This window comes from Pseudorca crassidens, chromosome 2 (genome assembly GCF_039906515.1).
Source record: "Pseudorca crassidens isolate mPseCra1 chromosome 2, mPseCra1.hap1, whole genome shotgun sequence".
NCBI classification, from domain to species: Eukaryota; Metazoa; Chordata; class Mammalia; order Artiodactyla; family Delphinidae; genus Pseudorca; species Pseudorca crassidens.
In genome coordinates this window covers 94,254,401-94,270,876 of record NC_090297.1, presented here as the reverse complement: position 1 = coordinate 94,270,876, position 16,476 = coordinate 94,254,401, and the positions used below count along the sequence as shown (strand labels likewise).

Here is a 16,476-nt window from a genome sequence, read left to right as displayed (position 1 = left end):
AATATCACTGCTTTTCCCGAACTCTGCATTCAATAGAGTAAGACCTTTTGTTCTTTTTCTGATGAAGGATAGGAATTGACAGTTCACCGTTCTTATAATTGCCAAAGTTTTCCAATTTGTTGATACATCTTCAAATATAGGTTTTAAAAAACCATTGTAAAGCTCTTGCTTAGGCCTTTCCCCTGAAAAACAGACTTACCTCCTTTGGTGTACTCTCAGAGGTCTTATTTTACTTTAAAACAATCACCCTTTTTTTCACTTATGAGCCTTGGTCAGTACATGGTTCCCACCTGCACACCCTTATATTTTCTACTCAGGTAGCATCGTGGTGCATTTATATTTATATAAGGGTCTAGCTAGTCATATAGTCCCCAGATATTATACTTACTTGTATCTCAGTGTCATGCTTAAAATAAAGCACCAAAAAGCACTCAGTAAATACAGTTGAATGAAAGGAACATTTCCTTCCAACCTTATAGTTACTGTGCTGCCATCACACTCTAGTGTCTGATTCTCCTCCCTCCTGGTGGTTCCTTCCTGCCTTCTAATTAGACTCATTTCTCTAAGTATTGTTTTCTTCTGTCTACATTTCCTTCCACAACGTTATTGCTCCTGTGACTTCAAGGTTCCCCTCTATATGACTGCCATCTAAATCTGTGTTATCTGGATGGATCACCTCCATCCTTGACTTTTCCCCCAATCTTTAACTCCCATAGTCTTCTCTTCCCATATCTAATCCATAGGCAGGTCCCAAACACTGTAGTTAAATGATGTCTCTAGCACCTGTTTCCCTTCCTCCAGACCTCCTTCCCTTTCTATGACACCATTTCTTTAATGTTATTCTCACCTATAAACTCATGCCCATCTATAAGCCAGCTTGCATACTGATGCCAGGTTAGTTCTTCTAAAATATAATATAACCCCTTTATTGAAACCCCATGGCCAATGATAAATTCAGATATCACTGTCAAACTGGTTCCTTAGTACCTTTTAGCTTTCTTTCTACTGTGCCCTTTTATGAGTCTTACACTGTAGCGAGAAGCAGTGCAAAACTCTGAAGTTAGAACAATTGAATTTGAATTCTGGTTCTGTCACTTACTGGCTCTGTGATCATGGTCAAATCACTTAACTCCTCTATGTCTCATTTTTCTCACCTTTAAAATAGGGATAGTAGTTGGACCTACGACAAAGGATTATTATAAGGATTAAATGAAACACTCAGGGCAGTGTCTAGCATACAGTTAGGGGTACAATAAGTGTTACTCATTATTAGACTCCATTTAAAGGGAACGATTTGCATTTCCCATGCACATCCTGTAATTTCCTAGCCCCATGGCTTTCTCTTGATGTATTTTGTTTTCAGAATGTTCTCCATTTCCATCTCTATTTGTTTAAACCCTGCACATTTTACATTCATGTGCCCCCTCTTCCATGTAGCTTTTTGGCAAACCCCCAATACTCAGTTTAGCTTTTGAATTTCCATAGCATCTCCTGTACCTCTTTCAGTATTTAGTCCTTTCTATTTTGTATTATAATTAGGTGTATACATATCTTCTGAAAATACAGGGGAAAACAAGAACTGTTTTATGAATTTTTGCATTTTTCTCAGTGTCTAACCAAACATGAGATACTGTATTTGTTGACTAAATGAATGAATACCCCTCTTGTTCACTTACCTTTTCCCTAATATGCAAGTGCAATGTGGTTTGAGAACCTGGCCAAAATTATTATCTTCTCCTTGCTTGGTTACGTAATTGATCTCCTTCTATCCTAACCCCACCCTTTCCTCTTCTCTTTTTTCCCTCCTTTTCCCCATACCTCTGACTCTTCCCCCTTTTCTGCTCCACTTACCTTCTCTCTCTCCCACTCTCCCCTCCCCCATCTTCCCTTTTCTCCTCGTCTTCCTCCTCATCATTGTCTTGAATTCTAGATTCCCACTTTTTAAAATTTCCTCCACAAACTCATAGCCAAGATCTGTGGGAACAAAGCGATACTACTTCAAGAGGGAGATGTTTTCTGATCGTTTTTTGTTACTCTTTGTCAAAAATAATAGAGCATGTAGCATTCAATTATAATGCAACTTATTCATCTGAGCTACTGAGAAGCAAGCAATGGTTAAATGGCAAATAAAAACAAGCCCAATATCTGGACAAGGAGAAATAATCTCACAAGAACTTTTTAATTACATGTGCTTATTGTTGCCATATGTTTTGTTTTGTTTTTGCGGTACGCGGGCCTCTGACTGCCGTGGCCTCTCCCGTCGCGGAGCACAGGCTCCGGACGCGCAGGCTCAGGGGCCATGGCTCATGGGCCCAGCCGCTCCGCGGCATGTGGGATCTTCCCGGACCGGGGCACGAACCCGTGTGCCCTGCATCGGCAGGCGGACTCTCAACCACTGCGCCACCAGGGAAGCCCTGTTGCAGTATGTTTTGAGTACAGTTTGTCTTTCTAGAAAAGGTAAACAATTGTGTCATGAGATTGTTTTAAAGAGGAATTTGACCGAAGGTCTCCAAGAATAAATTCATTTCTTATTGTTAATTTCTTCCCTCTTTTCTCATTTACAATGGCGTTTTGAGTCGTAATCCTTTCTTCCAACATCTTAACTGTCCCTTTCCCTTAATCAGTATCCTGTTTCTTTCTCCTAAATTTGAAAATCATCTAAAATGTCATATTATGTTCTGTTTTCCATTTCCACATGTCTTGAAATGTCTCATCCTGTTGGAGGAACATTCTCATGAGTTCTGTTAGGGATACCAATATCCTAATTAATTATGAGCTTACACAAAACCAATGTGATCTACTTGTATTTACGAATATAAATTTGAAAGATATAGTATGCTATTATCTCTATTATAGGATTGAGGGGTGTGAAGTTAACAAAATTGAATGGTAGATTGGAAAGTCAAACTTGAATTCTTATTTTATAATTGTGATATGAAGCCATATGTAAAGTTTAACAATTTTAAAACCTTTCTGCTTATGCTTCCCTTCCTGAGCCATAGTCAGTTAATGCTTAGGACTGGATACAATGTGGAAGTAATTCTGAGGATCCCAACTGACAACATTATGCATCTACTGCTATGGGATCATCATTATAGTAAATTTGTTCTCAAAACTGGCATCTTTTTTTCTAATTTAGGGTAGAAATTTAACATCTGGAGAGGTTGGATTTTTTCCGAGTGATGCTGTCAAGCCTTGCCCATGTGTGAGTATTTTATTTCTTTCTACTTTGTTTTTTGATGCTATAATGAATTGTCAAGAAAGTACAAAGGATACTGGTCTGGCCCCTCATTAATTCTATTAATATTTTCTTATTAATAACATATTCCAAGATTATGATGATTCCATTGTCAGGAAATATTTTTAAATGTTAAGGGAAGGGGCTTCCCTGGTGGTGCAGTGGTTGAGAGTCCGCCTGCCGATGCAGGGGACACGGGTTCGTGCCCCGGTCCAGGAAGAGCCCACATGCCACGGAGCAGCTGGGTCCGTGAGCCATGGCCGCTGAGCCTGCGCGTCCAGAGCCTGTGCTCTGCAACAGGAGAGGCCACAACAGTGAGAGGCCCGCTACCGCAAAAAAAAACAATGTTAAGGGAATACATGCAACAGGAAAATTTTACTTAGTATAATTTACAAAATTAACATTTTTATAAGGTTTTAGAAGGAATAAACTAAAGCTACTGATCAGATGTATTGTACAAACTTCCCTTTTCCCTCTGAGGTAAGAATGGTATGGTCTAATATATTTCCAGTCACTTTGGGTTACAGAGAGATTGCACTTCAACTAGTGTGTTTGAAAGCCTGCTAGAAAGCATGAATGTCCGCAGATTCTTCAGTCAAATCTCTTAATATATTTTTCTGTGCTTTAGTTTGTCATAACTGCTTATTTAGTGTCGTAATGACATTTTCTGAAAACATCAAACACGTTAGGCAGATACAAGAAGAATGAATATTTACTCAAATATTATTATGGATGAATATAACATAAAATATACTCTCTGATGCTTTATGAAATTTATAAATTTCTGTTTAGGGTGATGTTATTTTATCATCGTAATTTGGTGTTTGGGGTAGATTTTTCTGTGACACTTTTCAAGTTCTTAACTCTAATTAAAGGAAATTATTTTACTAATACAATGGAGTTATTGGTTTGTGGGGAAAAAAACCTTCTTAAACTATTCTGCTTGCCTTATTTCAGTCTTTCCCAGTTTTCTAAACTGAACATTCTTTTTAATATTATAAATGGGAATGTCTGCCATCCTTAACCTCAGATGTAGTCTGAAGAATAATTTACTCCACTCATTCAAGCTTAATTAATTTCAAAAGCAAAGGGAATCAAAAAGAAAAAAAGCTCTTGCTATTTCTGTTGGTTCTATGATCTAATGCCACATATTGTTCAGGTTATGTTGTAATCTTGAAAACAATTATTGAAATTTCATACCACTCTCATTTAATTAGATAAGCAAAAATGATTCTTCAGCTAGTTTTCTGTCATTTATATGAATAAGATTAAGGCTTCCTATGCTTAAAGAACTGATATTTATATGTAGGCACATACATTAAGATTTTGGGAACCTAGCACAGGGAGCTCAGCTTGGTGTTCTGTGATGACCTAGATGGGTGGGATGGGGGGGGTAGGGGAGGGAGGCCCAAAAGTGAGGGGATATATGTATACATATAGCTGATTCACTTCATTGTACAGCAAAAATTAACAACACTGTAAAGCAATTATACTCCAATAAAAAAAAACTATTAAGCATTTCATGTACCATGTACTGTTTTCTTTTCACAGCTCCTTGAATATAGCATAGAATGAGCATTTGAAGTTTTATTTTAGGAATAGTATGGCACATAGTAGGTATTTAATAAATTTTTGTTGTATGAATGAACAAAGAAGTGAAAAAGCAAACAAAAGTTCCTAACTAAATGTAGGTAATTAACAATGGCAGATAGTAATTAAATCAGCTTATAGGATAATACTGAATGATATTTTGTGATCTGGTTAGTTACTAGAAAAAGAAATGTGCTTACAATTTCAGCTAATGAAGAGTTGTAGAGGAACACATAATTGTGGGTAGGACTACCAACTAAATATGATTGTTTGTATAGCTTAAAATTAATAAATAGCTATTAAATTTTTACTGCTTTATTTAATGAAATTATAGATTCATTTGTTGGTTGTAGGTTAAGTTAGGTGAATGAAGCTAAGCAGAAGGAGGAAAAACACAGGAGACAATTTCATTTCTGGCAATATGGTTACTGGAGAGAAAGCCTAGAGCTAAAGCACAGTGCAAACTTGGGTGTCTCTCTGTGAATCGCAGAGCGCTCAGTGGGTGAACAAGAAGAAAACTATCCCACAGGAGAAGATATGCCTATCTTTGTCTTGGATCTTGGTGGGGAACAGAAAAAAAAGTCTCTCTCCCCTAAGAATTCTTAACTTTAGATCCAAAAACCACCCACATGGGGGGTTGGAATTCATACTAGCTTTGTGACCTAAATAATACTAAGCTAGAAACATAGTAGAACATACATATCAATAATTACCTTAAACATAAATGAATTAAATGTTGCAAACAAAAGACACAGACTGGCTGAATGGATACAGAAACAAGATCCATATATATGCTGTCTACAATAGAACCATTTCAGATCTAGGGGACACATACAGACTGAAAGTAAGGGGACTGAAAAAGGTATTTCATGAAAATGGAAATCAAAAGAAAGCTGGAGTAGCAATACTCATATAAAACAAAATAAACTTTAAAATAAAGACTATTACAAGAGACAAAGAAGGACACTACATAATGAGCAAGGATCAATCCAAGAAGAAGATATAACAATTATAAATATATATATATACCCAAATATATGAGGCAAATATTAATAGCTATAAAAGGAGAAATCAACAGTAACACAATAATAGGGGAGGACTTTAACACCCCACTTTCGACAGTGGACAGATCATTCAGACAGAAAATCAATAAGGAAACACAGGTCTTAAATGACACATTAGACCAGATGGACTTAATTGATATTAAAGAGCATTCCATCCAAAAGCAGCAGAATACACATTCTTCTCAAGTGCACATGGAACATTCTCCAGGATTGATCACCTGCTGGGCCACAAAGTGAGCCTCAGTAAATTTAAGAAAACTGAAATCACATCAAGCATCTTTTCCAACCACAACACTATGAGATTAGAAATCAACTACAAGGAAAAAAACTGTAAGAAACCATGAACACGTGGAAGCTAAACAATATGCTACTAAACAACCAATGGATCACTGAAGAAATCAGAGAGGAAATCAAAAAATACCAAGAGACAGATAAAAATGAAAGCACAATGATCCAAAACCTATGGGACACAGCAAAAGCAGATCTAAGAGGAAAGTTTATAGCAATACAGTCTTACCTCAGGAAACAAGAAAAATCTCAAATAAACACACTAAGCTTACACCTACAGCAACTAGAGAGAGAAGAACAAACAAAACCCAAAGTTCATAGAAGGAAAGAAATCCTAAAGATCAGAGCAGAAATAAATGCAATGGAGATAAAAAACAATAGTAAAGATCAATGAAGCTATAAGCTGATTCTGTGGAAAGTTAAACAAAATAGATAAACCTTTAGCAAGACTCATCAAGAAAAAAAGGGAAGGGGCTCAGATCAATAAAATTACAAATGAAAAAGAAGTTACAACTGACACCACAGAAATACAAAGCATCATGAGAGACTACTATAAGCAACTATATGCCAATAAAATGGATAATCTAGAAGAAATGGACAAATCCTTAGAAAGCTACAATCTCCCAAGACTGAACCACGAGGAAATAGAAAATATGAAAGGACCAGTGTGGATGCCTTCTATGTAATAAAGGCCATATGTGACAGCTAGCATCATTACTCAATGAGGAAAAGCTGAAAGCATTCCCTCTAAGATAAGGAACAAGACAAGGATATCCACTCTTGCCACTTTTATTCAACATAGTTTTGGAAATCCTAGCCACAGCAATGAGAGAGGAAAAATAAAATAAAATGAATCCAAATTGGAAAGGAAGAAGTAAAACTGTCACCGTTTGCAGATGGCATCATACTATACGTGGAAAATCCTAAAGGTGCTACCAGAGAACTACTAGAACTCATCAATGAATTCAGTAAAGTTGCAGGATACAAAATTAATACACAGAAATCTGTTGCATTTCTATACACTAACAACAAAAGATCAGAAAAAGAAATTAAAGAAACAATGCCATTTACCATCGCATCAAAAATAATAAAATACCTAGGAATAAACCTACCTAAGGAGGCAAAAGACATGTACTCTGAAAACTATAAGACACTGATGAAAGAAATCAAAGATGACACAAACAGATGGAGAGACATACCATGTTCTTGGATTGGAAGAATCAATATTGTCAAAATGACTATACTACCCAAGGCAATCTACAGATTCAGTGCAATCCCTATCAAATTACCAATGGCATTTTTCACAGACCTAGAACAAATTTTTTTTTAATTTGTATGGAGATACAAAAGACCCCAAATAGCCAAAGCAATCTTGAGAAGAAAAACGGAGCTGGAAGAATCAGGCTCCCTAACTTCAGGCTATACTATAAAGCTACAGTCATCAAAAGAGTATGGTACTAGCACAAAAACAGAAATACAGATCAATGGAATAGTATAGAAAGCCCAGAAGTAAACCCACATTCCTATGGTCAATTAGTCTATGACAAAGGAGGTAAGACCATAGAGTGGAGAAAAGACAGTCTCTTCAATAAATGGTGCTGGGATAACTGGACAGCTACATGTAAAAAAATGAAATTAGAACATTCTTTAATGCCATTTACAAAAATAAACTCAAAATGGATCAAAGACCTAAATGTAATACTGTATAGTATAAAACTCTTAGAGGAAAATACAGGCAGAACACTCTTTGACATAAATTGCAGCAATATCTTTTTCAATCCATCTTTTAGAGTAATAGAAATAAAAACAAAAATAAACAAATGTGACCTAGTTAAACTCAAAATCTTCTGCACATCAAAGGAAACCATAAGCAAAACAAAAAGACAACCCACAGAATGGGAGAAAATATTTGCAAATGATGCAACCAATAAGGGATTAGTCTCCAAAATAAACACTTTATGCAGCTCAATAAAAAGAAAAAAAAAAACAAACCACCCAATCAAAAAACGGGCAGAAGACCTAAATAGACATTTCTCCAAAGAAGATACACAGATGGCCAAGAGGTACATCCAAAGATGCTCAACATCAGTAATTATTAGAGAAATGCAAATCAAAACTACAATGAGACATCACCTCACACCAGTCAGAATGGCCATCACCAAAAAGTCTACAAACAATAAATGCTGGAAGGGGTGTGGAGAAAAGGGAACCCTCCTACACTCTTGGTGGGAATGTAAATTGGTACATCCACTATGGAGAACAGTATGGAGGTTCCTTAAAAAGCTAGAAATAGAGCTACCATATGATCCAGCAATCCCACTCCTGAGCACATATCCAGAGAAAACCATGGTTCAAAAGGATACATGCACCCCAATATTCATTGTTGCAATATTTACAATAGCCAAGACATGGAGGCAACCTAAATGTCCACTGACAGATGAATGGATAAAGAAGATGTGGTATATATATACAATGGAATATTACTCAGCCATTAAAAACAATGAAATAATGCCATTTGCAGCAACATGGATGGACCTGGAGATTATCATACTAAGTGAAGTAAAACAGAGAAAGACAAATATTATATGATATCGCTTATATGCGGAATCTAAAAAAATGATACAAATGAACTTATTTACAAAACAGAAACAGTCTCACAGAGGTAGAGGATGAATTTATGGTTACCGGGGGGAGCGGTGCAGGGGAGGCATAGATTGGGAGTTTGGAATTGACATTTACACACTGCTATATTTAAAACAGAAAACCAACATGGACCTACTGTATAACATAGGGAACTCTGCTCAACATTCTGTAATAACCTAAATGGGGAAAGAACTTGTATATGTATATGATGTATATGTATATGTATAACTGAATCACTCTGCTGTATACCTAAAACTAATGCAACATTGCTAGTCAGCAATACTCCAATATAAAATAAAATTTTTAAAAAGAAACATAGTATAAAATGATGCCACATTGATTGTGTTCCCAGTGCAAGTACAGATTCTCTCTAGATTGGCGCCTCAAAGGATTTCTACTGATAAAGTCCCAGGGATTATAAATTCACAATTTGGAATAATTATATTTATGAGGAAACAAACCCACCTTAAGCAAAAGTCAGCAGAGACAATAAAATGCAGAATTAGACCCACAAAGACAACAGGTAGTGGAATTATCAGATACTAAGTTCAAAATTGTATGTTTAATATGGTTGAAGAAATAAAAGGGGGAATAAAAGTCTAAAAGGAAAACAAGTCACTCTTGTTTGGGCATATTTCACAAAGAATCAGATATAGCAATTGAAATGAGGAACAATGGAAACATTACATGATGTATGAGACCCAGCTGGGCAGAAAATTGGAAGAAAAATCTGAATAAATTTCTCAGTGAACAGTCCAGAAAGATTAAGAGATAGAGAATGTAAGAGAATGGAATGATAAAGTTCAAATACGTCTATTGAGAGAGAGAATATAAATAATTGTGGGAAAGCAATGTTCAAATGATGGCTGAGAATTTTCCAGAATTTATGATAAAACTAAATAGTCAAGAAGAGTATATTAAACTTAATCAATACCTAGATACATTTTAGTGAAACTGCAGAACATCAAAGACAAAGAGAAAATATTAAAACCAACCTGAGAGAAAATACAGATTACCTATAAAGGGTTGATGATTAGACATATAGCTAACAACAGCAATAATGGAAACAATAGGAGTTTCCACTTCTGGTCATTGTCAAGTAGCTCCTATTGGACCAAGCCTCCCACAGAAAATAACTACGAACTCTGGACAAAATATTTTTTACAAAAACAACTATTTGAACATACTGGCTAGGAGAGAACTTGACATTCAGAAGAAGGATACTAGGTGAGTTTCCTGGCTTTAAGGCTAGCTTAAGGACAAACACTGGGCTGCACCATGCAGGGTGGCTGAAATACAGATAGAAACCTCACAGTATTACTGGCTTGAAGGGCAGAATATGGAGTTTGAAGCAAACACAGTCTGGAAAGGGAGATAACAAATCTTAGAAAGGAAAGAAGAGTGAGGGAGAACCTCAAATTCTGTGTATAAACATTGCCTCAGTCTCTGAGTGGTGCAGACTTCAAGTAGCTCAGCTTAGGCTAAAAGAACTTAACGAAGTATTCAGTTGCCCCTTACCACAGGGAAGACAGAGTTTGCAGTTGGAGTTCAAACAAGTTAACTGCCTGCTCTAAGAAAAACCACACTCTTTGTAGGAGCATAACTGAATCCAGGGCCTCTACAGCATATCATTCAAATTGTCCAAGAGGCCATCTAAAATCACTCAGTATACAAAAAAACAGGAAAACGTGAACCACACTCAAAAGAAAAGACAATTAAAGGATAACAACCCTCAGATGTCCCAAATGATAGAATTTGCAAGAAAGGATTTTTAAAGTAGCTATTATAATTGTGCTCAAGGACATAAATAAAGGAAAATACAGTTGACCCCTGAAACATGCAGGGATTAGGGTGCTGATCCTCCAAGCAGTGGAAAATTCACCTATAACTTATAGTCGCCCCTCTATATTCACAGTTCCTCCATATCTGTGGTTTCACATTCATAGATTCAATCAAAGGCAGATTGTGTTGTATTGTAGTATTTACTATTGAAAAAATCCACGTATAAGTGCACCCATGCAATTCAAACCCGTTTTGTTCAAGGGTTAACTGTATGTTTATAATGAATGGACAGGAAACCTCAGCAGAGAAATAAGAACTATAAAAAAGAACTGAATGGGAATTCTATACAATGAAATTTCAATATTTGAAGCAGTAAGAATAATATACTCAAAGTTTTGAAAGAAAATTAGAAATATATCTTTCCTCAATGAGGATGAAATAATGACATTTCTAGCCTAACAAACACAGAAAGTTCACTTCTGTCTCATCTAGCTTTTATAAAATGTACTTGGGAAGAAGCATATATCTTATATTTAATTTTATATGTATGCTATATTCCCAATGAAATTTTTTTAAAACGCTACATCCACAGCAGAAGTTTTAACAATGTAAACAGCCTATGATGAAGGCAGAAAAAGGCATTAGGGAAAAACTGTCAAAGATGAGAACAAAATTGTTTATAGCCTTATATATGAGATATTCCTCTAGACGAGGGCCCAAAGTACACATGATAGAAATGGGGAGGGCTCATGTCAGATGGAAAAGGACAGGATCCTACTCTGATGATGGGGATCACAGCTGAGAAGACAGTCCTGGCTCATCACGCATCAGAATGTACCAAAGAGAGAAAAAGCTTCAGAAGGACACATCCGGATGGAACAGCCTCAATCTCTGTTCTACTTTAGAATTTTATGTCACTCTTCACTTTTGTGGATCCTTCCCAGCTAAGAAAATCCAGTCAAAATATGTTGAAGGTCTTTACCTGCTCTGTCCTCTTTCTCTCTTTTTGTTGTCGTTCTCCAGGAAGAGAGAGATAGGTTTAGGAATAAGCATACATTTGAAGAATACAGAGAGGTAGAGGGAAGGAGGAAAACACTTTTTTCCCCATCAGATTTCTGAGGTCATGTATATTTTACTAAAAGGGAAACTGTTGAAGATTGATTTCTATTTGCGAAAACAAAATGGTATAAGAAAATATTCGCAGGAGTCGAATGGTATAATTTACTTTCAATATGTTATCTGTGTATCAGGATTTTACACAGTGGTGAAATTGAAAATGTGATCCATAGGATAAAATATTTAAAGATTAGTAACTTTAGAGATGTTCTGACCAGAAGGATAGTTTTTTACAAATAATTCTTAACCTGGAAGGTCAAAATATTAACAGCCCATTATGAAAATGGACATAGCTAGAGATATATTCACATTAACCAGACCTCAGTTACAAGTGAGGGTAACAGTATTTTTCATCACGCAGTATTAAAAGGCCCAGGAATAACATGGAATGTATACATCAAAGATTCAGGTGATTCATGAAAATTACACAGTATGAATTGTATTTGTTGTTTTATGAATATTGGTGTGCCTTCTTTGGCTTTGCTCATTTTCTAATTGCAATCAGCAACTAGAAGTTTTCTTTTTCTTTCTTTATTTGCATAGAAAATAAAGTTTTTCTCTTTTGTAAAACTCCATAGGAGAAAAGGGAAAAATGAGTATTTCCTATGACTTTTTCATAAATAAATGGTTTTCCAGTTGGTAGACTTCTAAATCAGAGTTTAAAATTTGTGATACACAATAAGAGTCTATATCAGGTGTATATGGTTTATTTTGCCTGTTTTCCCCGTGTATTGGGAAAGCAGTGTGCTATTTGGTTTTCCTAACATTTTCATTTTAATTTTCTATGATAGGATTAAACTGCCTTGATAATAAATACCAAAAGATTCCAATTCATATTTTTCCTGTTATCTCTTCCTTTAGAGGTACAGTGGCAGTAAAATGAATGAAAGAATTAAAGTGAAATGAATTATTTTCTACTTATCTGACATATACTATGATTCGCTCTGTATAATATTGCCAATGGATAATTCTAGGACTGTGCTACCTAGGGTTTTATAGAGCTGAGTCAGCTGAACTGAATTAATGATTGATTTCTAAAAGCTTCCCTTAAGTAAACTTAATCTATTTTTGCCTTTTTACATCCTAGGTGCCCAAACCAGTAGATTATTCTTGCCAACCCTGGTAAGTATTAAAAATGTTTATGTAGCTGAGTTGAAATACCATACCCTTAGCTCGAGGACGCCTTAAATGAGGGAGTAGTAAACTACATTCCATTTCCATTTGTCCTGGCTAAAGCTGTTTTCAGATGCAACAAAACACCATAATGAATTTATATATTGCTGACCTTTCCATATCTTTATCAGAGAGTGGTGCATGTGTGTGTACAAGCACATGTACTTGGCTGTAAATCCAAAGTTTATACCATCCACAGAGAGGAATGGGACATGGGCAAATATGTATATTGTATTTTAGAAGAGTAAATTTCATGGAGTTGAGAAAAAAGGTATGATTCCATTTTCTGAAACTAAAATTTAACCCAGAAAGGACAGTAGATCCTAAAAATACATTTTATAACACATAATATTGGAGGAGCAAGATGTGTCCAAGTCTAAAGTTTTAGGTCTCTGTGGAGCTCACATAACACTTGGAGGTTAGCAGTATCACTAACAGAAACAAGGAAGCAGTAGATAGTGATTATTATTTTTTAGACATTATGAGTTTAAGGGGAAATGATATCCTCAACTGGAAAAACTATTCAGAATCTAGAATAGTTATAATCATTATATGATAATAACTAACATATTCTGGGTATTTAGTATGTACTTAGTATTTTACACATTTTGTTTTGTTTCTCCAACATCTGTATAAGGAAGGTTATTTTTATTATTTTTACAGATGAGGAAACAAAGGTTAAGGCCAACCAGCTAGTAAATGGTACAGTCAGGATTCCAAGTTATGCTGTCTGTACGTTGGCACACCACCTGTTAAAGTATAAAACATGGGCATATTTACTTATTGATATTTGCTTCCTGAATTTTGAGTTTGGCTCCTCTTAAAATGACTGCATCTATTTTTACTTTCTTGATATTGAAATATATGTATACAAACTAGATATCAGGATATGTATATAAATGAGATATTCTGAGAGTATATAGTACTAGTTCAGTTTGCAGGTGTAGCTAACACCTGAGTTCTTTGATATTTTAAATTCTGATCATTTTCTGTTATATAACCAAAGCATGAAAAATGCCGGGTTACTGTAGGAATATATTGTCCATAGTATGAGATCCTCTCCTCAGCAGTCTTGCTCTCCCTCCCCAGCAATTTCTGCCTTCTGTGGTCATTGTCTGCTTTCTCTGACATCCCTCTCTGGGCTTCAGCACTGAGCTTGCTGGAGAAATTGTAGCAGGTCTGTAATGGAACTGGAAATCTTTGCTACATGTTTACCTGGTTTAAGATAAATTTGAGGTCTTACTTTTCGTGGAATTAAACACTGTAATCCTGACAAATTAAGTTTGGAGAATAGAGCTGATAGCATGGATAATCAAACTGAAAAACATCAAGAACTGGTGAAATCATGAGAGTGTGATGATAGTTTCCTTCTCGTTTCTTTTACTATTTTTCATGTAAGTAGGCATAATAGTTACAAGAGTAATGAGAAATACTAAAGCCACAAACTAGATGGATTTTTTTTTAATTGGAGTATAATTGCTTTACGATATTGTGTTAGTTTCTGGTGTACAACGAAGTGAATCAGCTATATGCATACCTATATCTCCTCCCTCTTGGACCTCCCTCCCATCTCCCCCAATCCCACCCACCTAGGTCATCACAGAGCACCAAGCTGAGCTCCCTGAGCTGTACCACAGGTTCCCACTAGCTATGTATTTTACACATGGTAGTGTATTTATGTCAAACCTAATTGCCCAATTCATCCCACCCTCCCCTTCCCCCTATGTCTACATGTCTGTTCTCTACGTCTGTGATGGATTTTATGAAATAAACCAATCAGGTACCTGGGAACCAGTCAGGGCACAGGAGATTTGTTTTTGAGCCCTTTGTTTTAAAATGTACCCTTGCCAATATGTAAAATTCCATTGAATATATGACCAGTTAGAAAAGTATCATTCCTACTGATAAAAAAAAAAAAAATCAAGATGTTCAGATGAGGGAAGACCCTTGAAAACAGTAAGAAATAGATATAGTATAATTTCATAATTACTTTTTCTTCTTTTCTGAGCAACTTGGACAATTTCTTCACACTAAGCAGGCAGTTTCATGTGAAATGACTTCTGCTAAGGAACAAAATGATCAGAAAATGAAATCTTCAATTTTAGAAATACTAAACTGTTTAGAGAAAAATTACACTGTGGTTCTCAAGTCATTAAGAAAGTGAATAACACCAACTGTATGGTGTATTTATTATTTCCACATTTTAAAACAAGTTGCTCCCATAAGGTAAACTTTATCTCTTTCATAGGCCATGAAATAAAACAGAATTCAAGATGATTATCTTCAACAATCTATGTTTTGGGGTGTCACGAAGGCAGGGATGAGGCATGGGGCTTAAATCTGGGGAACTGTCTGAAAATCCTTATGAAGAAAAGGATACAGATGCCAAGGAACCTACCTCATCCTCCAAGTAGTCAGGCAACTTACCTTTCCCTACCTTAGCAGGAGACATAAGTTAGAAGGTATATTACATGGAAAAATTGAGCCATATGGGGCCTAGACTTGGAAAGAGCAGGACAAGCAGAGATTGGGAGAGCTGTCATACTGAAACCAGATGGGTCAAATTAAGGAAAGTCAATATACAGACTGATGATGATTCCCAGTTCCTTTGTGTAGCTCAATTTCAGTACTGTGACAGCTGTGTCTCACACACATGGACTACTCTCTTCTTGCATCCAGATAGGAATTTGGAAGATTTTTCTCTAAAGAAACAGAATAGACTCAAAATAAAAAATCTAAAATCCAGCCCCATCATAAGGTTCTTGCCAAACGATCAGGTTCCCACCCAATGAGCCTCCCTTGCTTCCTCCACACAGAGCTTCCAGTCAGTTCTTGGCTTGGATGCCCTTCCTCTTAAATATAAGCAGACAACAAGGAGTAACCAGGCATTTGAGAAAAGCCTTGAAGTAAAGAATAAATAGGAAAAAGAAACTTGGAAGAATTACAGACATTAGAATGGGCAGAAGAAAGAAGCCTTAAAGTTATATTCTCAGAATTAAGAGATGACAATGTATCCATAGAAGTGAGATGGATGTTTTATAAAAGCAACAATCAGATAATAAGAAAGAGCTCTTCTAGTTAAGTATTGAGTACAGAAACTGGAAAATAAAGTTGAGTAAATCCTTCAGAAAATCAAAGAGAGATAATATGAGAGAAAAGATAGAGTAGGGGGCTTCCCTGGTGGCGCAGTGATTGAGAATCTGCCTGCCACTGCAGGGGACACGGGTTCGAGCCCTGGTCTGGGAGGATCCCACGTTCTGCAGAGCAACTAGGCCTGTGAGCCACAACTACTGAGCCTGCACGTCTGGAGCCTGTGCTCCGCAACAAGAAAGGCCGCGATAGTGAGAGGCCCACGCACCGCGATGAAGAGTGGCCCCTGCTTGCCGCAACTAGAGAAAGCCCTTGTACAGAAACGAAAACCCAACACAGCCAAAAATAAATAAATAAATAAATTTTTAAAAAGAAAAAAAATGATAGAGTAGACAAGTGACCTGAGAAGTCCAGCCTTCACTTACTAGAACTCCAGAAAGGGAAACTGAGAACAATTATCAAAAAAAAAAAACAAACAAAAAAAAAAATTTT

The 16,476-nt window shown here is 36.2% G+C and overlaps 1 protein-coding gene across 3 annotated transcripts in view; it reads left to right on the top strand.

The window, feature by feature from the left end:
• Positions 1-16,476, top strand: part of VAV3 (vav guanine nucleotide exchange factor 3) — a 394,672-nt gene that overhangs the window by 341,088 nt on the left and 37,108 nt on the right. Inside the window, exons 21-22 of one of the 3 annotated variants that reach the window (XM_067727088.1) lie at positions 3,140-3,205; positions 12,809-12,843. In XM_067727088.1, coding sequence (XP_067583189.1) covers positions 3,140-3,205; positions 12,809-12,843 — 101 coding nt within the window. The remainder of the gene's footprint in view (positions 1-3,139; positions 3,206-12,808; positions 12,844-16,476) is intronic. The other 2 variants (XR_010940966.1, XM_067727089.1) reach the window with 2 other exon arrangements.